Genomic DNA, 27,417 nt, shown 5'->3' with positions numbered 1-27,417 from the left:
TTCCCCATTCCCTCAGTCTTTTCTGTAAGTAAAATGTTTGATCAAGCTTAGACTTAAATTTGCAGACGCAGGGTCTGTCGATCTTTATAAATAAATGTAATTTATCTGAAAAGTGCTCTCAGATTTTCTCAGATAATAAATAGAACATGAATTACACAGTTTCAGGGCACATGAAATACTTAGAATGGTGATTATTCAGAGTAGTTGTAGATGAGTGTGATCTTCATGAATCTCCAGCCCATATTCTCCCATGTGTTTATAAGCCAAGAACTGCCTAGACTGTATCTTGCTATTTGCATATTTCATTTTCAGTAACTACAAATATTTCACAGCTGTTTTAAAGCAAAGTACTTATGATAATAGCAGTAATTAGCTAGGGACCAAAATTCAAAGGAAAAATGGATTTTCAGGTGCAGATTTTCAGCTTCCTGCTAATCAGTGCCTCAGGTAACAGAGGGCAGGGAATTTGAGATCAGAATCCAGCCAGAATTATTTTCCCTGGGGAATTTGAGTCTAAAATACAGTTTTTTTTTTCTTTTTCTTTCATCTGAATGTTAGGTAGTATAAAATTATTTTTGCATCTCTATTTCTACTAATCCCTCTCTCTCTATTTTCTTTTTTCTAGTCATAATGTCCAGAGGACAAATTGTTCTCACCCAGTCTCCAGCAATCATGTCTGCATCTCTAGGGGAACGGGTCACCATGACCTGCACTGCCAGCTCAAGTGTAAGTTCCAGTTACTTGCACTGGTACCAGCAGAAGCCAGGATCCTCCCCCAAACTCTGGATTTATAGCACATCCAACCTGGCTTCTGGAGTCCCAGCTCGCTTCAGTGGCAGTGGGTCTGGGACCTCTTACTCTCTCACAATCAGCAGCATGGAGGCTGAAGATGCTGCCACTTATTACTGCCACCAGTATCATCGTTCCCCACCCACACAGTGATACAGACTGGAACAAAAACCCTCTAGCTCCTTAGGGTCTAGCTACTTCCTCCTAGAAATAAACTGTGGCCAGTGGTTTGATTGCAGTAGTCCACACAGCGTGTTCTGCTTTACAATGTCATTTGCATATTTAGATGAATGTCTCTATAATATTCCACTGTACTTCAGTGCTGTTTTCAAACAATCTACATTTCCAGTGTTTATTTATTCTCAATTTTTGTTCTGTTTGTCAAAGACAAGTCTGGCAGACTATTTTACTGATGGTACCCATGAACTTTTACATCTATTTTCTGCTACTTTTACTGATTTTAGAATCTTCTTGGTTGTGGTTTTTCTTCAGGATATTCGTTTGCTCACAACATACTGCTTTTGTTATCCTACAAAAAGTAGTATCCATCCTAATATATTTTCTAGTTTTTATTAGTATACATTCTTTTCCACTAATTCGTCCTCTTAATATGTGTTTAAAATATTTTTCTCTTCAAATTAAAAAAAAAACCAACCTACTGATAGGCATTTATGTTTTCTTTCTATTTCATGAAAATAATTGAAACACTCCACTAATAAAGAAAACAAGAAGGAAACAGAGAACTAGTAAATGAACATTAATTTTTCTTATATCTATCATTTATCTATCTATCAGTCTATCTATTTATCTATTTATCTGTCTGTCTGTCTATGAATCATTTTGTGTGTGTCTGTACCTTAATATGAATAATTAAAATCATAAAGACATTTTAATATTCTAAATAAAGACAAATTATTTAAAATATTTGTGTTGTCAATTTTAAATTTAAATTACAGTATAATTAAATTTAATTTATACTTTATGATAACAGGAATAATTATGTAATAGTTTATTTTCAATTTTCCAATGTTAGGTGTTGGGATGTAATCCATCAGACACAGTTACCAGCCTCTCTTTCTCCATCTATAGAAGAAAGTGTCACCATCACAGGAAGTCAAGATATTAATGTGTATTTAGCACATTATTTATATAATTTGTCAAGAAATCTTTTTCAGAATCAGTTGTTAGACTTTTAGTCCTAGCAAAGAAAAGACTGCATAAAGAGCATCATGTGCTTATGAGCAGCCCTGACTGCATAGATGAGCACTGTTTCAAGAAAAATCTATACACATTTAAACCAAAAAGGAAACACTTTTACATTTATCTGTTGCCAAACACTACATGAAATTTAGTGCTTGGCACTTTTTTCTAGTTAGTCCTATGAGTACTGTGGTTGTATGAGTAAGAATGGACATCATAGTTTCATATATTTAAATATATTTCAAATATTTCTTAATAAGAAACCCTATTTGATAGGATTTGGAGACATGGACTTTCTGGAAAGTGTGTCACTGCATTAGACTCTGAGGTTTTAAAAGCCTAATCCAGGCCCAGTATTTAGATTTTCTGGTCACTTGCTGATCCAGATTCCACACTCTCATCTCTCATGTCTGTCTTGGTGCAGCCATGCTCCACAATACGAAGATAATGAACTAAAAACTAAGCAGGTCCCAAATAAAGTCTTTCTTTGCGAGAGTTTTTGTGGTTATTGTATCTCTCCACAGCATTATAATTTAACCAGAAAATCCAGTGATCTAGAAAGGTCACTAGAAAAAATTTGAATCGTGAGGCATCAGTGAATCAGCAAGTCAGTTCTCCATTTGCTCACTTGCTCTCATGTCTTCTAGAAGAATATTTGTCAGGATCTTTTTTCCTTTCTATGGTGTTCTATGGACATGCATAATGATCAACCCTCCCACGAGATATAAAATCAGAAAAGGCAGATTAAATGTTCACTGAAACGTGTAGGAAGACATGGACAGGGAAACAGACTAAAAAAGCACCCACAAAGATACTGTATACACCTAACTCCATCAATATTCCACCTTGAACTTGTGGGGAAATGTGGGGAAAATGGGTCAGAGAGCCTACATTATCAGTTTCAGGCAAGACTTGACTTCTTGGGAAGCACATAGTCAATCGACCTTTGCATAAGTATCTCTATGCAACATTGCCAAGCCTTTGGATATTAAAAGTTCAGATTCCAGGGTTAACAATTTGAACAATTTCTTCCAATAATAATTATATGTCATTAGATCTATTAAAAACTACTGTTAGATCAATAAAACCAATTATTGAGGTCTAATAAATATCCACCTTTATTTCATGAAGTAATGTAATGTCATGTCTAAACTATGCAGCTAAAGATGAGGAGATTCTTATTTTCCTGTTTTGATGGAAACTTATAAACTATTTTTTGATAGTTGTTTATTGTCTTCATGAAGTAGAATCACAAGGATTCCTAAGATACCATAAGACACTAATCAGAGGATGTATCATGATGTATGAGATACTTTTTTGGTTTTTGTATGTTTGGTTGATTTGGTTGGTTTGATTTTGGTTTTGGCTATTGATTTTAAGGAGAGAAGATTTAAGGAATGCTCATTTACCCTGGAATATCTGATTATTTTAATAAGCAGCAACTCTTACTCACACCTACAACCACATGACACAAAATCACAGGTGTCTCTAAGATTCTTCACTCTCAAGTGGAGCATGAAGTCTATATTACACATACAAGAAGCTTCCTTAGCTCTTAATCTCCCAAAGCTGGTGTCGATAAGAGTTTTATTTCTCCCATCATTTCTTCTATCATAATTTTGCCATAAGAGAGTTTCATTTTCTTTTACAGAAAGACAGTTTATCAATTATATTTATAACATATACAAAAATTTCTTGACATATATATAGTGGCCCGTGACCAATGAATCCTAGTTATTTAATTCCATGCATGTTATTTGGCATATGAGTTTTGTCAAATACTATTTAGGGATTTTGATATGTAGAGTTCATATTGAAATGATATAGTGGAATTAATGCAATCATAATGGTTTACCATAAACTAGGGATTGCAGTCATGTTCAGAAAAGGCCTGATAACAAAGGAAATGCTGAGGGAAAGATTAGGTCTTTGAGTACAGAACATATAGGGCATCTTAAGGATGCAAAATTAGTATATTGATTACTCACTTTGGCTCTCTGGAGGTACATAGTCCTTCTTAATCCATAATTTTAGTTCAGTGAGATTATATTTTCACTTTAGGAACATATCAACTAACCATTTACATATTTATTTTTAGACTTCATGTTCTTACCCATGTAAACGATGTATTTCTGTTTGTATCTTAATTGTATTACAAAAATACTAGTCTTGTTTAACTTCAATGATTAACAACATTCTCCATTACTAACTAGATTCTAAATATAAATAGTGGGTTTTACCAGTTACATAGCTATCTTGTTCAATGTCAGTCTATTATTTCTAACACCCCTTATGTCTCCCTTGCAGATAAACCCACTCATCTCTTCCATTTGATAACTTTCTGTTCCCATCGTTTTACCTGTGGCCCTGCATGGTTCTCTCCCTCAAGCTTACTCACCATTATCTCTTAGAGATTTGATGCTCATAGTTGTTGAACTCATCTTGTGTGATCTTTCATGAACAAAGTCCTCTAGAAAATCATAATGATTCCAGTGTACATTCAAGCTTATGATACATTTTGTATTCCTTTTTGAAGATTAGTGTAAGGTTTGCATGAAGGTGTCACTGGGAAGTTGTTGCTCAGGAAGATCCAAATGTGGCATGATGACAAATGACAGTGTCCCATGCAGTTGTACCTGGAGTAAATCTCCATGTTTTTATTTGTAAAGCATAAATGCCAAAGGGTTCACCTGAGAGTCTCTATAGGGTTTGACATCTTATTAATAACCCTCAATGATGACAAGGAAGAAACTCTTGATTTGAATTCTTTCCTCTTGATTCTCTCATCTTCTCTGCAACGTTGGACATTAAAAGAGGACACCCATTGGGAGCTCTTTTTTGTTTCTCTTCCCGTCCAGATCCTGCTCATTTACTAGAGTTTCATATGTATAAAAAGAAGGCACCAAAAAGATTCAATTCCAAAAACTAATATTAGGATATGTATTCTGCCAAGAGGGGAATACTAGTTTGAAGTTATAATGGATTGTTTGAAATACAGCCAACAACTTTTCATAATGAACTCAATTTCTTTCCTTTATAAAGAAAACCTTACTTATGACTACTTAAATGAATACTCAAAAGTTGCCTGTATTATATGTTCAATAAATAATTACACAAAAATACACCCAAGCAACTTTCAATACCATGTAAAAATCTAAGTGAAAATAGTCAAGATTTTGGATTGTTGTACTAAACTTTTTGTGACCTTCAGAATGATGTCTAGCAAGCAGTTGCCAAAAATTCTAATCACATAACTACATAAAAGATGAAAATAGAAATAAAATACAGGATTCCTTTCTAGCCAAAACAAAACATGTATTCTTTTTGAAGACTTTTTATACTTGGACATAACCTTGAGTTTCTAATAACTTCTGGTAATATGAGGTATGAGTAATTGAATATTCATGGTCCCCTAAAGAATCCCTAGTACCTGAACATAGTAAGCAAGTGTGACTTATTCATATCAACAGCCAGTATGACTAAGTTTTCTGTGAATTGCCCTTACAGTTCTATATCATATACATACAATGGAGTTGTTACTTTGTCCTGGCATCTATACTTTATTCACCATTAAAATAATGACCATATGAAAGGATTCTTTTAAGTATCTTCCAGTGTTTTCTCCTTGTTCTGCTATTTAGATGAGTTAGAAACCAAGATACTCTTTCTGAATCAATGTGTGGAAAGAAAAAGACAACTATGTAGACTTCCTTAGCTCACCTATTAGAAAATCAAGTTAATTGTAAAAGAGGCCACAAGAGCAGCAAGTCTAGGGTGTTTCCCTTTACCTAGTTCTTTCTGGTGTGCCAAAAATTTGGTAGTAGATTTCTGAATGAAGCTCAGCCCACATATGTCTTGTGAAAACATACAATGATGAGTTTAGGGTTATAAAATATCAGTATGAATACTCATTTAATTGTGAATACTTGGCACCAGAAACTTCAATTTTGTAGTAGACCAAAATTTGAATACTGTAACAATTAAAAAAGAGTGAGTAAGATTAAAGTAATACAGATTTTAAAACAAACCCATTAGAATATTTAGATTGGCCAGGCACGGTGGCACACACTTTTAATGCCAGCACTCGGGAGGCAGAGGCAGGTGGATTTCTGAGTTGTGACCAGCCTGCTCTACAGAGTGAGTTCCAGGACAGCCAGAGCTATACAGAGAAACCCTGTCTCTAAAAAAAAAATAGAGAGAGAGAGAGAATATTTATATCAAAGGAAAAAGCATGGTGGAAGGTATTCATCATGAGATGGAACATTGACAACAACATATATCACTTTGTAACGGGCTCTGAATGATCTTACATGCAAAACTATTAGGATAAACATAATATTTTTAAAAGGCTTTGTATTATGTCTAATCTCCTTCAGTCTGCACTCTGCAACTTAAAATATTTAATCAAGTCAAAATTTTTCAAGTGTGACTATAACATTCAAAGGAAGGATAAATTCTCAGGGTTTTTGTTTGTGAATTTGTTCTTCAAATGTCCTTAAATATGTTACTCATTAGTGTGACCTTATGTCTCTAAGATTTGTTAACTAAAATGATCCTGGAATTCATTATTTCAATTAATTCTGAGTATTAATGGTGAGCTGTAGTTCAGTCATATGACCAGCCAGTTGCATTCATTTCCTCTTATAAACTATTTTGACATGTACGCTACAGAAAGTGCTATTCATCACATTTAATAATACAGTGAAGAAGAGAGGAAACAGAAGGTGTCTTCTTATAACAACCTACTTTCAGTTCTAACTTACTGTTTTTTGCATAGTGACCCTTAGGGATTCCATACTTCTTACAGTTAATACTCTTGCCTCCCCAGAGGCCCAACAGACTGCCTTGAGTAGAATAGACCTCTCAGAACAACAGAAGATTTTTATTTCATCTCTGTGTTCTTTGTTCCTATTTGGCTCAAGGAGACTGAAAAAAGGGATAAAGGACTTCTTGAGTCTCCCTCTCCTACAAGATGCCTAAAGGATAACAGAAAATTATGTACATCTATCAGTGTCCTGAGAATTCTATATCCAGGAAAAAATAATTCTTCTCCTAAAATTCTTTTCATTTAAATTTATAATTCAAACACACAAACACACACACACACACACACACACACACACACACACACAAACCATGTGGACACAAAGAAGCATACATAATCAATGTACACACACATACATACACACAAACCATATATCCTAAATAGAACAATTGTTATATTGTAGATATGAAAAAGAGCAATGCCTTAATCTAGTGTTCTGATACCTTGGTTGTGTTTAATGCAAACAAAACAAAACTGTCTAAAGAAAAGATTCATCACAATTATTAAACAAGGGTTCTTATTCAAGCATGTACCAAGGAATATTAGGAAAGCTCAGTATTTATTAACACTATTGGCTTCATTTATGGTGTAGTGAGATTAGTATCTTAAACACTAGCTAGAGAGTTTAAAAATCATTACAAATCAACATGTATATATCTACATGGCAGACTACAATGACAAAGACTCTCAGGGCATTGGCATATACACAGGGCATAAAGAAAAATACATAAGTAAATAAAAAACAAAGTTCAAAATAAGTTTTCTCTTACTAGCTTATGATGGTTGGTCCCACTACAATGTGGAATAAATGTTTATATTCACCTACAAGAGCAATCACCCAACACACAGTTATTTCATGGCAATTTTAAATTCATTATTAGAAAAATAGACTAAATTATATTTATTCCATCCCTCTGTAGCCTGGACACCACAATCTCATATTCTTAAAGAAAAGCTTCCATTATTTCATAATCCCAGAATTTCATGAAAATTCACAGAACAGTAAGCCTTAGGCATAACCTCAACCCATCTAATGTATAATATTTGTCTTTCATTTGAGAGAACACAACCCCTATTTTATTACTATTGATTTTTTTCTAAAGGTGTCCATCTACTAAGACAGATGAAAAAATAGAAAAGAATATGAAACTACAAAATGATCCACGACTTGTAACCCTTGAAGGGACCCCTGATTTCAACCTGACTGTGTGGTACACGAGGAGTTTACGAGCAATCCTTGGTTTCAGCTGATATCAAGCTAATAATATAGTAATCTCCTAACTTGTCATGCAATTAATGGTGACTTCTGTACATATGCAGATGAGTAGGATGGGGATTGGATCAACTTGATGCCAAATATTATGCTTGTAATTGGAATCATACAAACAATATATTGTTTAATCAAGACAAAAATGAATTCTCTGAAGTTCCAAGTGATGATTGCAAATGGTTAAAGAATACCCATAGTCATCCTTCAATACCTGGGATCCAAATCAGCAAGAACATCAAAAACTGAGAGGGAGGCTTTATGGTTGTACTGTGACCAGACATTGATTGACTCCTAGATAGGGTACAACAAGACTAACAAACAGTTCCAAGTGAGAATAGTGGACCAAACCAAATAATCAGGGCCTGGGAAGGGCTAAGTTTTCTTAGATACTCAACTGTGCAGTGTCTGTGTCTCACATAATAGAATAGAATACTGACAAATTTGCTGCCAATTATTTTTGCCAATAGCAGACCTTATTATAAAAGATCATTTGATACATTTTCAGCATTGCAATAGATATTGGCATTGGTGATATTTCATTTTCTCCTTTAGATGAGTTAAATGAAGAGAACAACTGTTTGCAACTTGAACACTTACTCTCAAATGTTTATACTTATAGCACTTCTATCAAGAGGATGTCAGTTCACTTATTCGACCAAATAAGTTAGGGGGTGTTGCAGACTGTCTTTTACCAAGTATGCACTTAACAAACCTAGCCATTTGAATATCCCTACAGTGAATTTTCATTTTCAATTGTATGTCATTTGTTGAACCACCTTAGTAAAATGTACAAGTTTTATTCTTACTAAATCACTCAATAGACTAAAATGTATTTCTGGTTTAGAGTTTTTACTTTTGTTCAAACCTTTTTTCTGTCCTTTACTAATATTTCCCAAAGTCCCTTAGTATGTGGAGCAAGTAGTAATACTGGTGTCCTCAACAAATTAGGATGGCCCTGAATTCAGCAACCACAACTCACTTGGAAACTCACAACTCTCTGTAACTCCAGTTCCAGAATATTCACCATCTAACACCTCCTTTTTGATTCCTTGGACTATGAATATGATGCATAGTCATTTATGCAAGGAAAACAAATATGGACATAAAAGAAAATAAGAAAATATGCCTCCTCCTTTAATTATAGAACATGAATTAATATAATATGAATATTATTTCCTTGGCAAAGGAGGAATATTTTAAGTTTATGATATTGCTGTGCTCCATCACCACTACACACATTGAAATTGAACACAGCAATCCAACAGAACACAAGAAATGGAGAAACATTTATTTGCATACTTTAGGAATCTCATAAATGCATGAAAGTGGAAGCCATAATATACATGCAAAGGATGTGGTTGAGACCTGTGAAGACCCTGTGCATGTTCCTTCATTTCTGTATGCTCATGTGATCTTTGCTCATATCAATTACGAGGGCTTTGTTTCTTGGTGTTTCCATCTTTTCTGCCTCTTCTTTCTGTCTCCATTTTACTGGGGTTCTTGTAGCTCCAAGAAGAGGGATTTCATTCAGACTTCCCGGTTAGTACTGAATGTTTCTAGCCTCAGCTGTGCTAAGTTCTGGGGACTACAAAGTCTGGGACCCTCCTCTCTCTCTCTCTCTCTCTCTCTCTCTCTCTCTCTCTCTCTCTCTGTGTGTGTGTGTGTGTGTGTGTATACATACATATATATATATATATTAATTAAAGAAGAAAAGAATGTTTACTCCATATTTACCTATTCAAATAATGCTACATATTAATTAATTTCATATGTGTTCTGTTTATGGTATAATCTAATGATAATCCAAGATTGCTAGTAATCAACATAAAATTCCTTTTACCTCTAATTCATGAGGCAGTATATTCTTACAAATTCTTTTTACTCGGTCATTTCATGTAAATCTATTCAAATAAATGTTTTGCTATTGAAGGTTGGGGAGTAGTAAAGTAGCAGAATGATTGCTTTTGAACTTAATGGAGCCAAGATGAGGGTCTATACCAGGAGCCGAGTAATTGAGATCTAGAGATCCATGTGAGAATTGGCTTCTACTCTCACAAATACAAAACTGAACTCAGTTTTGGGCCATTTATTCTGCCATAATTTTGTTAATGGTCTCATGATGTTTTGATCTTGACTATGCTATCTTTACAACTATAAATGAATCTTTCTTACCTATGTATTTCCTTGCTCTGTGACATCCAAACATAAAAGGAAGATTAATCATTTGGGTGAGTGAAAGAGGCGTTTGGTTTTTATCTAATGAGAATTTGTGTAAAACTCACCTAAAGACCAAAGAGAGTCACCATTTGCCAATTTTTATTTCCAGTGCTCCCCCAATTCATTCTTAAGTCCTCAGATTTGAACATAATTAATATCAATGGCTCACTGTGGGAGCATAAGCAACCTGACAGGCAAGTCACTGCTCTATAGCTACCAAGTGCTTGGGGAAAGGAAGCAAGTGTGATTGTTTATCCTAAAGAATCCACAAAGGTGCTTTCTCAGGAATGTGCTGCATCATGTTTATCTGCCATTTCTGAAGACCATCTGTCTTTAGGACTGTCTCTTTCCACAGCTTTGGTGACATGGAAAAGGGACCAAATTCAGAGAAGTGATTAGAGTTCTCAAAGAGGCTTAAATAGAAAGCATAAACACATATCACCACAACCCAAAACTTAGAAACATGTGCAAAACAATAATGAAATAGCTATAAATCTTAGTTTAAAGATAAACAGAAAAATGAAAAGTGTAAAATCAAAGAGGAAATATATAGAGTAAACAGCATGACAAACAGTGAAAGTGGACATGGGAAATAAAAGGAAAAAAGAAGTTTCTGCTACAGATACTATAAGTACAAATTAGGAAAGAGACAAAGAAAACCTAGAACTATATTGGGTAAACAGATTTTTATTAAATATTAAGAATTGATATGTTGGATTTTTCCTGTAGTAACAGCATTGAAGAAGGTGAGTGGAGGACACTGATAATGTAGAGTCAACCTGTGCATTAGAATGAAAGCTTATTTTTCAAATTTTCTATATTTTGACTTTCATAAAACTACAGAACAAACTATTATAATGACTATCTTCATTTCCTCCCTCTCATACTTTTTATATCCATGTAATACAACCATCTTCTCAGATTTCCGTATATTTCGTTCCCTATAATCTATTTACCCTAGGTACGGATATCCACATGCGCATAGATGTGGTTTCCTCTACTGAAACATGGTAACTCTATGTTCACCTTTAGTATTAGAGAATACTACTATATTCTCTAATACTAAAGGCTCTGTTTCTCCAGAAACCACTATAGTACTAATTGCTCAGTATAGGTTGAGTCCTGGAAGTGAACTTGTCATCTAGATCAAGATTTTGACTGCCATGATCTTGCAGATAAACACTGCTTTTTGAGTTCATGATTGCAATAGCTACATCGTGTCCAGAGGACAGCATTTCACAGCTCTTTTATTTTCTGAGTTTTACATTTAATCTGCGCCTATTCCATGACAGTTTGTGAGACTTGAGATAGAGTTATAAGTTAGATTCCCATATTACCCTAAGCATTCAGGTCTGATGTGTTGTCATTCTGACTAGTCATGTATTTCTCCACTGACTTCTGGTTAATTGAAAAACAAGCTGCAATAACTAAACTAGACAAGAAATAGAGAAACCAAAGGCATGAACATTTGTAGGTTTACATAAGTTTTCCAATATCAGAGACTCTTCATGTATTGTAAGATGTTGTCCCACCATAGAATGGTTGATTTATCCAGCTTTAGTCTCTTATTAGAAAGCACTTTGTCCATAGTAAGTTGATTTTGTCATGTCCTGTGTCCAATATGTGTCTTCTATTCATCAATACTGTCCTACTATCAAGTTTTATTGAGAATCTAAAGTCAGTTGCAATAGCCTGTATTATTTTGATGTCTCCATATTCAGATCATTTTACCAAGAAGACAGTTTATATCAGGTACGTCATAGCAGCCCAAGAAGCTATAGGATCCCCAGGAACCTTCCATCAGAAGAAACTCAGAAAATCACTTTTCCTATTACTAGTGTCCTCTGAGGTAAAATAAAGTCAAAAACACAGAATTTGAATACAGTCCTGTTTTACTGATCATCCAGGGGTTCTACTCTAGTTAAGAGTGCTATTTATCCTACTCTCAAAATTTCCACAATTATACCATAATTCTTTATTTAGGATGGAATACCCTGAATAATTCCCACTTCAATGTTTACATGTATGCATGAGGCATCTTTGTTCATGTCTTGTTTATGTACCAGCCATTAGACCACTAGGATGCAGCTTATCTGGTGTTTCTAGGAGGCACAGTCTGCCTATGGGTTTTACTTCTCTGAACAGACATCATGACCAAGGCAGGTCTTATAAGGACAACATTTAATTGGAGCTGGCTTACAGGTTCCGAGGTTCAGTCCATTATCATAAAGGCAGGAAAATGGCAACATCCAGGCAGGCATGGTTAGGGAGGAATTGGGAGTTCTACTCCTTCATTTGTAAGCTGCTAGCAGAATACTGACGTCCACGCATCTAAGATGAAGGTCTTAAATCCATATCCACAATGGCCCACCTACTCCAACAAGGCCATATCATCTAATAGTGCCACTCTCTTGGCTAAGCATATACAAACCATTACACTATGTTAGATCTACTCTGCAGTTTTTCTGGCTCTTAAAATGTTTCTACCCACTCTGCAATGATTCCTGGGAAATAGGTGCAGAAAGTGTGTTGTAGTTGGATAATTTAGGAATGGTCACCACTTAATCTCCTAATATCTGCATTTTGATTATTTGGGGACGGTTTCTTTTTTGGAATGATTTCCATCTATTGCAAAGAGAATTGCATATCAAATATCTAAACCATATAAATTGAACAAACTTTATTTTTGTATGAATAGAGGCAATAAGAAGCCATGAATCTGAGAAAGAGCAAAGAGTGTATGTGGATTTTTATGAATGGAGTAAAAAGAAGTGGCAAACAGTATGTGGCTATGTTATACTTTTTAAAAGATGAGAAAATGATTATAAATTACCTTAACCTAATTCTTCCACCTAATTGAAGACCAAAGAGATGACAAAATTTGTCAAAATAAGAAAAGAGATAAATGTTTTAATAAGGAAAAAGTGCATTGATTGTGGACCATAATCCCCTTTTGGCAATCTGTCCCTCCTCTAAGAATTGAAACATAGAAGCTATGCTAGGTGGGGAATCTCAGTGAGGCTTGTACAGTTCAGATGATGTTGAAATTATAGAGATATTCAATATAATGTTTCTTAACATACTAATAGTATATTTGGTTGTTCAGTTAAGTAACATTTTCTATAATAAGGCTACCAAATTACTGCATTTTTTTTCCAATGGAAACCTGAATTCAAACTACAAGTATTTAACATTTTCTATACCATTGTATGTGGTATCACTACCCTTCCTTGATTCTGAGCAGTAGCAACAATCTATGATTCTAAAGTAGCCACATGATTGCAAGAACACATCATAATGTGCCATCAATTTAAAACATCATGGGGTATTCTACAATTTGTTATATTATGGCTTTATATTAAATGACTTTATACTATCATTACAATAAGTAAGTTCAATATTATTGTATCTTTTTGTAATCTCACTGTATCTCAGAGAATATTTAACATCTCTGTTTTTTCATTTCATGAAGTCATAAAATGTGGTATAAGTGTGAATGTGTCTGTGTGAACACTATTTCATTTATGTTTGTAACCACTGGAAATAAAGAATTGCCACAGTACATTTTTCTTCTTAACATACTACTACTTGGCACACAGCACTGTAAATGCAGTATTTCTTCTAGACTCCAAAATAGACATGATGCAACCCTGCCTTCACTTTGGCTATCTTAACAGTAGTTGGCAGCACAATCACATTTCTTTATTTTGTTTGTTTTGTTTTTTTAAAAAAAAGAAAAAAAACGATTTTTATTAGGTATTTTCTTCATTTACATTTCAAAAGCTATCCTGAAAGTCCACTATACCCTCCCCCCTAGCCCTGCTCCCCAACCCACCCACTCCTGCTTCCTGGATTTTGCATTGCCCAGTGTGGGGGCATATAATCTTTATAACACCACGGGCCACTCCTCCCAAAGAAGGTCAACTAGGCCATCTTCAGCTACATATGAAGCGAGAGACAAAAGCTCAGAGGTTACTGGTTAGTTCATATTGCTGTTCCTCCTATAGGGTTACAGACCCCTTCAGCTTCTTGGGTACTTTCTCTAGCACCTATTTTGTGGGAACTGTGTTCCATCCAATGGATGACTGTGAGCATCCACTTCTGTATTTCCCAGGCTCTAGCATACCCTCACAAGAGAGGGCTATATCAGGGTTTTGTCAGCAAAATCTTGCTGGCATGTGAATTAGTGTCTGTGTTTGGTGGCTGATTATGGTATGCATCACCTGGTGGGGCAATCTCTGGATGGTCCTTCCTACATCTCCAAACTTTGTGTCTGTAAAACCTTCCATGTGTATTTTGTTCCCCTTTCTAAGGAGGGACGATGTACCCACATTTGGGTATTCATTCTTCTTGAGTTTCATGTGTTTTGCAAATTGTATTTTGGGAATTCTAAGTTTCTGGGCTAATACTCACTTATCAGTGAGCGCATATCATGTGAGTTCTTTTATGATTGGGTTACCTCACTCAGGATGATACCCTCAAGATCCATCCATTTCTTTAAGAATTTCATAAATTCATTGATACCTAAACATAATAAAAGCAATATACAGCAAACCCTTAGCCAACATCAAACTAAATGGTGAGATGCTGGAATCAATCCCACTAAAATCAGGGACTACACAAGGCTGTCCAATTTCTCCTTACCTGTTCAATATAGTACTTGATATCCTAGCCAGAGAAATTAGACAAAAAAAAAAAAAAAAAAAAAAAGGAAAGAAAGAAAAGAAAAGAAAAGAAAAGGTGATCAAGGGGATACAGATTAGAAAGGAAGAAGTCAAAATAGTACTATTTGCAGATGATATGATAGTATATATAAGTGACCCTAAAAATTCCACCAGAGAACTCCTAAACCTGATGAACAGTTTCAGTGCCGTAGCTGGATATAAAATTAACTCAAACAAATCAGTGGCCTTTCTCTACAGAAAGGATAAACTGGCCGAAAAAAGAAATTAGGGAAATAACAGCCTTCACAATAGTCACAAATAATATAAAATACCTTGGTGTGATTCTAACTAAGGAAATGAAAGATCTGTGTGATAAGAATTTCAGGTCTACGGATGAAGAAATCAAAGAAGAACCCAGAAGATGGAAAAATCTCCCATCATCATGGATTGGCAGGATTAATATAGTCAAAATGGCTATCTTGCCAAAAGCAATCAACAGATTCAATCCCCATCAATATTCCAGCTCAATTCTTCACAGAGTTAGAAAGGGCAATTTGCAAATTCGTCTGGAATAACAAAAAACCTAGGATAGCAAAAACTATTCCCAGCGATAAAAGAACCACTGTGGGAATCACCATGCCTGACCTCAAACTGTACTACAGAGCAATTGTAGTAAAAACTTCATGGTACTGGTACAGCAACAGACAGTTAGATCAATGGAATAGAATAGAAGACCCAGAAATGAACCCATACACCTATAGTCTTTTGATCTTTGACAATGGAGCTAAAATCATCCAGTGCAAAAAAGACATTTTCAACAAATGGTGCTGGCTTAACTGGCGGTTATCATGTATAAGAATGTGAATTGATCCATTATTATCTCCTTGTTCAAAGCTCAATTCTAAGTGGATTAAGGAACTGTACATAAAACCAGAGACACTGAAACTTATAGAGGAGACAGTGGGTAAAAACCTCTAAGATATGGGCACAGGGGTAAAATTCCTGAACAGAATTGCAATGGCACATGCTGCAAGATCAAGAATTGACAAATGGAACCTCATAAAATTTCAAAGCTTCTGTAAGGCAAAAGACACTGTCAATAAGTAAAAAAGACCACCAATAGTTTGATAAAGGACTTTTACCAATCCTAAATCCAATAGGGCATAATCAAATGTCCATTCAGTTACTACCACCAGCCTAGAGCTGTAATTACATAAGATTCAAAAACAAGAATTTACTCTTTTTTTTTTATCCATTCTGAGTTGTGTGAGATGGAATCACAGAGTTGTTTTGATTTGCATTTCCCTGATGACTAATGAACATTTCTTTAGGTCCTTCTCAAATATTTGGTATTGCTCAGTTGAGAATTCTTGGTTAAGTTATTATCAAGTTTTTTAATAGGGTATTTGGTTCTCTGGAATCTAACTCATTGAGTTCTTTGTATATATTTGATATTAGTCCTGTATCAGATGTAGGATTGGTAAAGTTCTTTTCCCAATTTCTTGGTTGCCTTATTGTCCTATTGACAGTGTTATTTGCCTTACAGAAGCTTTGCAATTTTATGATGTCCCATTTGTCAGTTGTTGATCTTAAGACATAAGCTATTGGTGTTCTGTTCAGGAAAATTTTCCCTCTGCCAATGTGCTCAAGAATTTGTCCCACTTTCTCTTCTATTACTTTCTGTGCATCTGGTTTTATCCATTGCTGATGGGATTGTAGGCTGGTAAAATCACTCTGGAAATCCTTTTGGTTGTTCCTCAGAAAATTGGACATAGTACTACCTGGGGACCCACTAAGACCACTTGTGAGCATATACCCAGAAAATGCTCCAATATACAATAATGCTCCAATATGTTCTTCACAGCCTTATTTATAATATCCAGAAAGAAGCCAGATTTCCTTCAACAGAGGAATGGATACAGAAAATGTGGTACATTTATGCAACTTAGTACTACTCAGGTTTTAAAAAGAATGAATTTATAAAATTCTTAGGAAAATGGATGGAGGTAGAAAATATCATCCTAAATGAGGTAACCCAATCACAAAAGAACTAACCTGGTATACACTCACTGACAAGTGGATAGTAGCCCAGAAGCTCAGAATACCCAAGATACAATTCACAAAGGACATGAAACTCAAGAAGAAAAAAGACCAAAGTGTGCATACTTTGATCCTTCTTAGAAGGGGGAACAAAATACACATAGAAGGAGTTACAGAGACAACCTGTGGAGCAGAGACTGGAGGAATAACTATCTAGAGACTGCCTCACAAACTTATCAATGTTTGTGGATACCAAGAAGTGCTTGCTGACAGAAACCTGTTATAGCTGACTCCTGAGTGGCTCCACCAGTGCCTGACAAATACAGAAGTGGATCCTCACAGCTTACTATTGGACTGAGTACAGGGTCCCCAATGAAGGAGCTAGAGAAAGGACCCAAGGGGCTTAAGGAGTTAGCAGCCCCATAGGAAGAACAACAATTTGAGCTTACCAGTACCCATGGGGTTCCCGGGATTAAATCACCAAACAAAGAGTATGTATGTAGGAATCATGCCTTCAGCTGCATGTGTAGAGGAGGATAGCCTAGTTGGTTATCAATAGGAGGAGAGGTCCTTGGTCCTTTGAAGGATCTATGCCCCTGTGTAGGGTAATGCGAGAGCCAGGAAGTGGAAGTGGGTTGTTTGGCTATGGGGGGGGGGTAGGGATTTTCAGAGGGGGAACCAGGAAATAGGACAACATTTGAAATGTGAATAAGGTAAATATCTAATAAAAAAGAAATATAAAAAAACAAGAAGTTGTGAAACCTTAAGGTGGAAAAAACCTAGATGTCCCATGAGAGAAGAATGAATACAGAAAATGTGGTTAATATACAAAGTGTAATACTACTCAGGTGTTAAAAATGAGGACAACTTGAGTTTTGCAGCCAAATGGAAGGAACTAGAAAATATCATCCTGAGTGAGGTTACTCAGACCCAAAGGAACATGCATGGTATGTACTCACTAATAATTGGATATTAGCCTACATTTATAAAGTACAGAATACCCAAGATACAGTCAACAGAACTCAAAAAAATCAACAAGCTGATGGTCCCATATAAGGATGCCTCAGTACCACTTGTGACTGAGGAGAAAGCAACCACAAGGGGGAGCAAGGAACCTGGAAGGGAAAGGGGATAGGGGGATTAATGGGAATATGATCTGGTATTGATTGGGGAGAAAAGGACTGAAGCCTTTATGACCAGCACAAAGAATGAAAACAGGCATCTCTGAAAGGAAGGGCATTTGATTACCCTCCAGAATGTACCAGAGATCTAAGAGGTTAGAGACTCTCAGACGTCAAGGACAGGGACCCTAGATGAAATGCCCTACAGAGGGGAGTTGTAGAGCCCACCTCCAGCAGAAAGATATGGTACCAAGTGAGGTATGGGGTTGCCACAGTCAAAACTCTGGTCCATAATTTTTCCTCTCTGAAAGAACTGTAGGGATGGAAATGGAGATTAGCCTGAGGAAAAGAAAGTCCAGCAAGTGGCCCAAAGTGGGATCCAGCTCAAGTGGAGTCCCGAAGTCCTACACTATTACTGAGGCTATGTAGCACTCACAAAAAAGGGACCTATCATGATTGCCCTCCAAAAGTCCCAACAAGCAGCTGAAAGTATCAGAGGCAGGTATCTGAACCCATCCAATGGACAGAAGTTGCTTACTCATGAGGGTGAATTAGGGAAAAGCTGGAAGAAGCTGAGGTAGAGGGGAACCCTGTAGGAGGACAGAGTAGTGTCAATTATCCTGGACCCCAGAAATCTCTCAGATACTGGATCACCAACAAGGCATCATACACCAGCTAATATGAGGCCCCCAATATATACAGAAGAACACGGCAGGATCTTGAGTCTGTGAAAGACGATGCACCTAACCCTGAAGAGTATGTAGGCCCAGGGAGTTTAGAGGCCTTGTGAGGTGGTGATGTGGTGGAGATCAGCAAGGAGACTGGGGGTCATTAGGAGGTATGGAGTGGAAGAGTTGTAGAGTGGTCTGGCAGGGGAACTAAATCTAGAGTGTTTAAAAAAAAAGAAAAATTATAATTTTAAAAAATAATGAAAAAAGAAGTTGTTCAGGACCCACATGAAGGTTAAGCTACACAACAGCTATATGTGGTGTGGCGGGGGGGGGGCGTGAGCTATGTCTAGTCTTTGTATATTCTTTGTTGGTGGTTCAGACTCTGGGTAATATAAGGTTCCATGTTAGTTGATTCTGTAGCTTTTTCTGTAGTTTTTAAGCATAATAGAGTACAATTTTATTAGATATTTTCTTCATTTACATTTCAAATTCTATCCCAAAATTCCCCTATACCCTCCCTCTGCCCTGCTCCCCAACCCACTCACTCCCAGTTCCTGGACCTGGAATTCCCCTATACTGGGGCATATAATCTTCCAAGGACCAAGGGCCTCTAATCCCACTGATGGCCTATTAGGCCATCCTCTGATACATATGTAACTAGAGACACAAGCCCTGGAGGACTGGTTAGTTTATATTGTAGTTCCTCCTGTAGGGTTGCAGACCCCTTCAGCTTTGGCACTGGCATAGGGTCACAAGAGACAGCTATATCAGGGTCCTGTCAGCAAAATATTTGTGTCTGCATTTGGTGGTTGTTTATGGGATGGATCCCTGGGAGTGGCAGTCTCTGGATGGTCCTTCCTTCCATTTCAGCTCCAAACTTTGTCTTTGTAACTCCTTCCATGGGTATTTTGTTCCACATTCTAAAAAGGAACTAAGTGTCCACACTTTGGTCTACATTCTTCTTGAGTTTCCTGTGGTTTGCAAATTGTTTCTGCTAAATCCATTTGTTTCATAACTTCTGTTAGTTTCAATGTGTCTCTGTTTAGTTTCTGTTTCCTGGATCTATCTATTGATGAGAGTGGGGTGTTGAAGTCTCCCACTATTATTGCTTGTGGTGGAATGTGTGTTTTGAGCTTTACTATAGTTTCTTTAATGAATGTGGATGCCCTTGCATTTGAAGCATTGATGTTCAGAATTGAAAGTTCATATGGAAGATTTTAATTTTGATCAGTATGAAGTGCCCTCCTTTTCTTTTTTGATAACTTTGGGTTAGAAGTCAATTTTATTTGATATTGGAATGGCTACTCAAGCTTGTTTCTTAGGACCATTTGCTTGGAAGATTGTTTTCCAGGCTTTTACTCTGAGGTAGTGTTTGTCTTTGTCCTTGAGGTGGGTTTCCTGTATACAGAAAAATGTTGGGTCCTGTTTATGTAGCCAGTCTGTTAGTCTATGCCTTTTTATTGGGGAATTGAGTCCATTGATATTAAGCGATATTAAGGAAAACTAATTGTTGCTTCCTGCTATTTTTGTTTTTAAAGTTAGGATTCTGTTCTTGTGGCTATCTTCTTTAGGTTTGTTGAAGGATTACTTTCTTGATTTTTCTTTTCTTTTTTTCCACTTCAATATATTTATTAATGTGTACAATCAGACAAGTGTAATATACAGTAAGAGCATCATGGTTGAATTGCAGAGTGACTTATGAACTAAGATTTCTATCATATTTTAGACAACAGAAGTTGGATTTAAAATAACTAATGTTTTCTTGACCATAAATATCTTACAAATTATGTAAGAGAGCAATTATTAACATCATTTTACTCCTAATATATGACCCAGTTTGGAAAATACTACCAATTTTGTATTATTTTTCTATACTTTGCATATCTGGAAAAGATGAGGAGCAGTTCTAAGTTATGTTCCATAATTTCCTGGATCTAGAATGGGGACTCTTCTCCTAGACCAACACCAATTCTTTTCCCACACTGTACTAGAGGCACTAATGCATACAGCTGTGAACTTCACTTAAGTACAAGGCTTTCCACTACACATCATTATACCTAAGTATATAACAACAAGCTGCCTATGTTCATACTGGGTTGGGACTTCTATGTATCTTTAAAGGCAGAGATATTCTAAGACAAGACACTACTTGGTCATTAATTGAAAAATGATATTTCATTTTGGTAATAAGCATGAATACACTTATATGGATAATAAGTGCCACACGTATTACAGCAAATAGATGAATGTTTTTATCCACGCTGATCTGTATAAAACTCCCTTGATAACTTTATTAAAATGAAGAATTACACAAACTCTGAGAGTAAGACCCCAGAAGCTCTAGTGAATTTCTGCAAAAAAGAAAAAAAAGTCTTAAGCATTAAATAGCTAAATATCAGCCTTTGCTGTTCTATTGTCTTCCACGTAAAGATTTTTAATCTATGAAAATTGCTTAGATTTATACAGAATATGCATATAATAGGTATACCATGTTATATTTTCCCCAAAATAGAGATTGATATGAGGGTGTAACTAAATGAATTACAGGTTTCTTTATAAGAGATCTAATTGCTACATCCCAGCAAGTGAATTTAGTTAACTTGTAATAAGACAAGACCTTGGTTAATGTGGTCTAGCTCTGTTCTCCCTGGTGTAGACATTAAGCCACTCTCAGATGAAGTCTACCAGGAGCTGGACATCCATGGCCTGTGTGTTTGTGCATCCCCCATTTCATATATTCTATCACAGTACAACTGTAACTCTACTGAGTGCTACCAAAGTGCCACCAAACCAATGAGTGAATTCTACACTGTCTGGAGATTTTATTATCAAAACTCATTAAATAGAGAGCCAGCATTCATGTAACAAAATCCACAAGCTAGGATAGACTGGACAAACATTAAGCTACTTGCTCATAGTGACCCCATTATTTTTTTTTAATTTTATGGTTTATTATGAAAATAGCTAAAATAATATTAACATGTGTTTTCTAGTCCCATTTTCTTTCTTTTTTTCCATTTTTTATTAGGTATTTAGCTCATTTACATTTCCAATGCTATACCAAAAGTCCCCCATACCCAACCACCCCCACTCCCCTACCCACCCACTCCCCCTTTTTGGCCCTGGCATTCCCCTGTACTGGGGCATATAAAGTTTGCGTGTCCAATGGGCCTCTCATTCCAGTGATGGCCGACTAGGCCATCTTTTGATACATATGCAGCTAGAGTCAAGAGCTCCGGGGTACTGGTTAGTTCATAATGTTGTTCCACCTATAGGGTTGCAGATCCCTTTAGCTCCTTGGGTACTTTCTCTAGCTCCTCCATTGGGAGCCCTGTGATCCATCCATTAGCTGACTGTGAGCATCCACTTCTGTGATTGCTAGGCCCCGGCATAGTCTCACAAGAGACAGCTACATCTGGGTCCTTTCGATAAAATCTTGCTAGTGTATGCAATGGTGTCAGCGTTTGGATGCTGACTATGGGGTGGATCCCTGGATATGGCAGTCTCTACATGGTCCATTCTTTCATCTCAGCTCCAAACTTTGTCTCTGTAACTCCTTCCAAGGGTGTTTTGTTCCCACTTCTAAGGAGGGGCATAGTGTCCACACTTCAGTCTTCATTTTTCTTGAGTTTCATGTGTTTAGGAAATTGTATCTTATATCTTGGGTATCCTAGGTTTTGGGCTAATATCCACTTATCAGTGAGTACATATTGTGTGAGTTCCTTTGTGAATGTGTTACCTCACTCAGGATGATGCCCTCCAGGTCCATCCATTTGGCTAGGAATTTCATAAATTCATTCTTTTTAATAGCTGAGTAGTACTCCATTGTGTAGATATACCACATTTTCTGTATCCATTCCTCTGTTGAGGAGCATCTGGGTTCTTTCCAGCTTCTGGCTATTATAAATAAGGCTGCTATGAACATAGTGGAGCATGTGTCCTTCTTACCAGTTGGGACATCTTCTGGCTATATGCCCAGGAAAGGTATTGCAGGAACTTCCGGTAGTACTATGTCCAATTTTCTGAGGAACCGCCAGACTGATTTCCAGAGTGGTTGTACAAGCCTGCAATCCCACCAACAATGGAGGAGTGTTCCTCTTTCTCCACATCCTTGCCAGCATCTGCTGTCACCTGAATTTTTGATCTTAGCCATTCTGACTGGTGTGAGGTAGAATCTCAGGGTTGTTTTGATTTGCATTTCCCTGATGATTAAGGATGTTGAACATTTTTTCAGGTGCTTCTCTGCCATTCGGTATTCCTCAGGTGAGAATTCTTTGTTCAGTTCTGAGCCCCATTTTTTAATGGGATTATTTGATTTTCTGAAGTCCACCTTCTTGAGTTCTTTATATATGTTGGATATTAGTCCCCTATCTGATTTAGGATAGGTAAAGATCCTTTCCCAATCTGTTGGTGGTCTTTTTGTCTTATTGATGGTGTCTTTTGCCTTGCAGAAACTTTGGAGTTTCATTAGGTCCCATTTGTCAATTCTCGATCTTACAGCACAAGCCATTGCTGTTCTGTTCAGGAATTTTTCCCCTGTGCCCATATCTTCAAGGCTTTTTCCCACTTTCTCCTCTATAAGTTTCAGTGTCTCTGGTTTTATGTGAAGTTCCTTGATCCACTTAGATTTGACCTTAGTACAAGGAGATAAGTATGGATCGATTCGAATTCTTCTACATGATAACAACCAGTTGTGCCAGCACCAATTGTTGAAAATGCTGTCTTTCTTCCACTGGATGGTTTTAGCTCCCTTGTCGAAGATCAAGTGACCATAGGTGTGTGGGTTCATTTCTGGGTCTTGAATTCTATTCCATTGGTCTACTTGTCTGTCTCTATACCAGTACCATGCAGTTTTTACCACAATTGCTCTGTAGTAAAGCTTTAGGTCAGGCATGGTGATTCCACCAGAGGTTCTTTTATCCTTGAGAAGAGTTTTTGCTATACATGTTTTTTTGTTATTCCAGATGAATTTGCAAATTGCTCCTTCTAATTCGTTGAAGAATTGAGTTGGAATTTTGATGGGGATTGCATTGAATCTGTAGATTGCTTTTGGCAAGATAGCCATTTTTACAATGTTGATCCTGCCAATCCATGAGCATGGGAGATCTTTCCATCTTCTGAGATCTTCTTTAATTTCTTTCTTCAGAGACTTGAAGTTTTTATCATACAGATCTTTCACTTCCTTAGTTAGAGTCACGCCAAGATATTTTATATTATTTGTGACTATTGAGAAGGGTATTGTTTCCCTAATTTCTTTCTCAGCCTGTTTATTCTTTGTGTAGAGAAAGTCCATTGACTTGTGTGAGTTAATTTTATATCCAGCTACTTCACTGAAGCTGTTTAACAGGTTTAGGAGTTCTCTGGTGGAATTTTTAGGGTCACTTATATATACTATCATATCATCTGCAAAAAGTGATATTTTGACTTCCTCTTTAATTTCTTTCTTTATTCCATCCTTGACCAAGGTATCATTGAGAAGAGTGTTATTCAGTTTCCACTTGAATGTTGTCTTTCCATTATTTATGTTTTTATTGAAGATCAGTTTTAGGCCATGGTTGTCTGATAGGATACATGGGACAATTTCAATATTTTTGTATCTGTTGAGGCCTGTTTTGTGACCAATTATATGGTCAATTTTGGAGAAGGTCCCGTGAGGTGCTGAGAAGAAGGTATATCCTTTTGTTTTAGGATAAAATGTTCTGTAGATATCTGTCAGGTCCATTTGTTTCATAACTTCTGTTAGTTTCACTGTGTCCCTGTTTAGTTTCTGTTTCCACCATATGTCCATTGATGAAAGTGGTGTGTTGAAGTCTCCCACTATTATTGTGTGAGGTGCAATGTGTGCTTTGAGCTTTACTAAAGTGACTTTAATGGATGTGGCTGCCCTTGCTTTTGGACCGTAGATATTCAGAATTGAGAGTTCCTCTTGGAGGATTTTACCTTTGATGAGTATGAAGTGTCCCTCTTTGTCTTTTTTGATAACTTTGGGTTGGAAGTCGATTTTATCCGATATTAGAATGGCTACTCCAGCCTGTTTCTTCAGACCATTTGCTTGGAAAATTGTTTTCCTGCCTTTCACTCTGAGGTAGTGTCTGTCTTTTTCCCTGAGATGGGTTTCCTGTAAGCAGCAGAACGTTGGGTCCTGTTTGTGTAGCCAGTCTGTTAGTCTATATCTTTTTATTGGGGAATTGAGTCCATTGATATTAAGAGATATTAAGGAAAAGTAATTGTTGCTTCCTATTATTTTTGTTGTTAGAGTTGGCATTCTGTTCTTGTGGCTGACTTCTTTTTGGTTTGTTGAGGGATTACTTTCTTGTTTGTTCTAGGGCGTGATTTCCATCCTTGTATTGCTTCTTTTCTGTTATTATCCTTTGAAGGGCTGGATTCGTGGAAAGATATTGTGTGAATTTTGTTTTCTCGTGGAATACTTTGGTTTCTCCATCTGTGGTAATTGAGAGTTTGGCCGGGTATAGTAGCCTGGGCTGGCATTTGTGTTCTCTTAGTGTCTGTATAACATCTGTCCAGGCTCTTCTGGCTTTCATAGTCTCTGGTGAAAAGTCTGGTGTAATTCTGATAGGCCTTCCTTTATATGTTACTTGACCTTTCTCCCTTACTGCTTTTAATATTCTATCTTTATTTAGTGCATTTGTTGTTCTGATTATTATGTGTCGGGAGGTATTTCTTTTCTGGTCCAGTCTATTTGGAGTTCTGTAGGCTTCTTGTATGATCATGGGCATCGCTTTCTTTATGTTTGGGAAGTTTTCTTCAATTATTTTGTTGAAGATATTAGCTGGCCCTTTAAGTTGAAAATCTTCATTCTCATCAACTCCTACTATCCGTAGGTTTGGTCTTCTCATTGTGTCCTGGATTTCCTGGATGTTTTGAGTTAGGATCCTTTTGCATTTTGTATTTTCTTTGACTGTTGTGTCGATGTTCTCTATGGAATCTTCTGCACCTGAGATTCTCTCTTCCATTTCTTGCATTCTGTTGCTGATGCTCGCATCTATGGTTCCAGATCTCTTTCCTAGGGTTTCTATCTCCAGCGTTGCCTTGCTTTGGGTTTTCTTTATTGTGTCTACTTCCCTTTTTAGTTCTAGTATGGTTTTGTTCATTTCCATCACCTGTTTGGATGTGTTTTCCTGTTTTTCTTTAAGGTCTTCTACCTGTTTGGTTGTGTTTTCCTGCTTTTCTTTAAGGGCCTGTAACTCTTTCTCAGTGCTCTCCTGTAATTCTTTAAGTGACTTATGAAAGTCCTTCTTGATGTCCTCTATCATCATCCTGAGAAATGTTTTGAAATTTGGGTCTAGATTTTCGGTTGTGTTGGGGTGCCCAGGACTAGGTGGGGTGGGAGTGCTGCGTTCTGATGATGGTGAGTGGTCTTGATTTCTGTTAGTAGGATTCTTACTTTTGACTTTCGCCATCTGGTAATCTCTGAAGCTAGCTGTTATAGTTGTCTCTGTTAAGAGCTTGCTCTTCAGGTGACTCTGTTAGCCTCTATAAGCAGACCTGGTAGGGTAGGTCTCTCCTTAGTTTCAGTGGGCAGAGTATTCTCTGTAGGCAAGCTCTCTTCTTGCAGGGAAGGTACCCAGATATCTGGTGTTCGAACCGGACTCCTGGCAGGAGTTGTGTTCCACTCACCAGAGGTCTTAGGATCCTGTGGGGAATCCTGTGTGGGCCCTTGCGGGTGTCAGGCTCCTCCGCTGGCAAGGTACCTCGGGGCTGGAGTGGAGCAGAAGGGGCTTGTGCCCCAGGTCAGGCCCGGGTAGTCCGCTTCCCTATTTAATGCAGTCTCAGGTTCCGCGCTATTGGATTGGGGCAGGGGCTGTGTTCCACTCACCAGAGGTCTTAGGTTCCCGTGGGGAATCCTGTGTGGGCCCTTGCGTGTGTTGGGCGAGACTCCACTGGCAAGGTACCTCGGGGTTTCTTGATTTTTCTAGTGTGTAATTTCGCTCCTTGTGTTGGAGTTTTCCCTTTATTATCCTTTCAAGGGCTTGATTCATGTAAAGATATTGTGTAAATTTGGTTTTGTCATGGAAAACTTTAGTTTCTCCATCTATGGTAATTGAGAGTTTTGCTGGGTATAGTAGCCTGGGCTGGTATTTGTGTTCACTTCGGGTCTGTATAACATCTGTCCAGGATCTTATAGCTTTCATAGTATCTGGTGAGAAGTCTGGTGTAATTCTAAAAGGTCTGACTTTATATGTTACTTGACTTTTTCCCCTTACTGCTTTGAATATTCTAGTTTTATTTAGTGCTATTCTTGTTCTGATTGCTATGTGTCGGGATGAATTTCTTTTCTGGTCTATTCTATTTGGAGTTCTGTTGCTTTCTTGTATGTTCATGAGTATCTCTTTCTCTAGGTTAGGGAAGTTTTCTATAATTTTGTTGAACATATTTACTGGTCCTTTAAGTTGAAAATATTCATTGTCATTTGTACCTATTATCCTTAGATTGGGTTTTCTCATTGTGTGCTAGATTTCCTGGATATTTTGAGTTAGGATCTTTTTGCATTTTGCATTTTCTTTGATTGTAGTGTCCATGTTTTCTATGGAATCTTCTGCAGCTGAGATTATCTTACCATCTCTATTATTCTGTTGGTGATTGCATCTATGGTTCCTGA

The 27,417-nt window shown here is 36.9% G+C and overlaps 1 pseudogene, 1 gene segment (V, D, J or C) and 1 further gene; 1 reads left to right on the top strand and 2 right to left on the bottom strand.

The window, feature by feature from the left end:
* Positions 1–27,417, bottom strand: part of Igk (immunoglobulin kappa chain complex) — a 3,171,119-nt gene that overhangs the window by 1,540,995 nt on the left and 1,602,707 nt on the right.
* Igkv4-74 (immunoglobulin kappa variable 4-74) lies at positions 399–934 on the top strand. The segment is given in 2 exon segments: positions 399–447; positions 626–934. Coding segments are annotated over 2 exon segments (358 nt in total).
* On the bottom strand, positions 7,973–8,344 carry Igkv13-74-1 (immunoglobulin kappa chain variable 13-74-1; annotated as a pseudogene). The gene is given in 2 exon segments: positions 7,973–8,179; positions 8,296–8,344. Coding segments are annotated over 2 exon segments (256 nt in total).

This window comes from Mus musculus, chromosome 6 (assembly GCF_000001635.26).
Source record: "Mus musculus strain C57BL/6J chromosome 6, GRCm38.p6 C57BL/6J".
NCBI lineage: Eukaryota > Metazoa > Chordata > Mammalia > Rodentia > Muridae > Mus > Mus musculus.
Note: the sequence above shows the minus strand (reverse complement) of the source record. Positions and strands in the feature narration are given on the sequence as shown.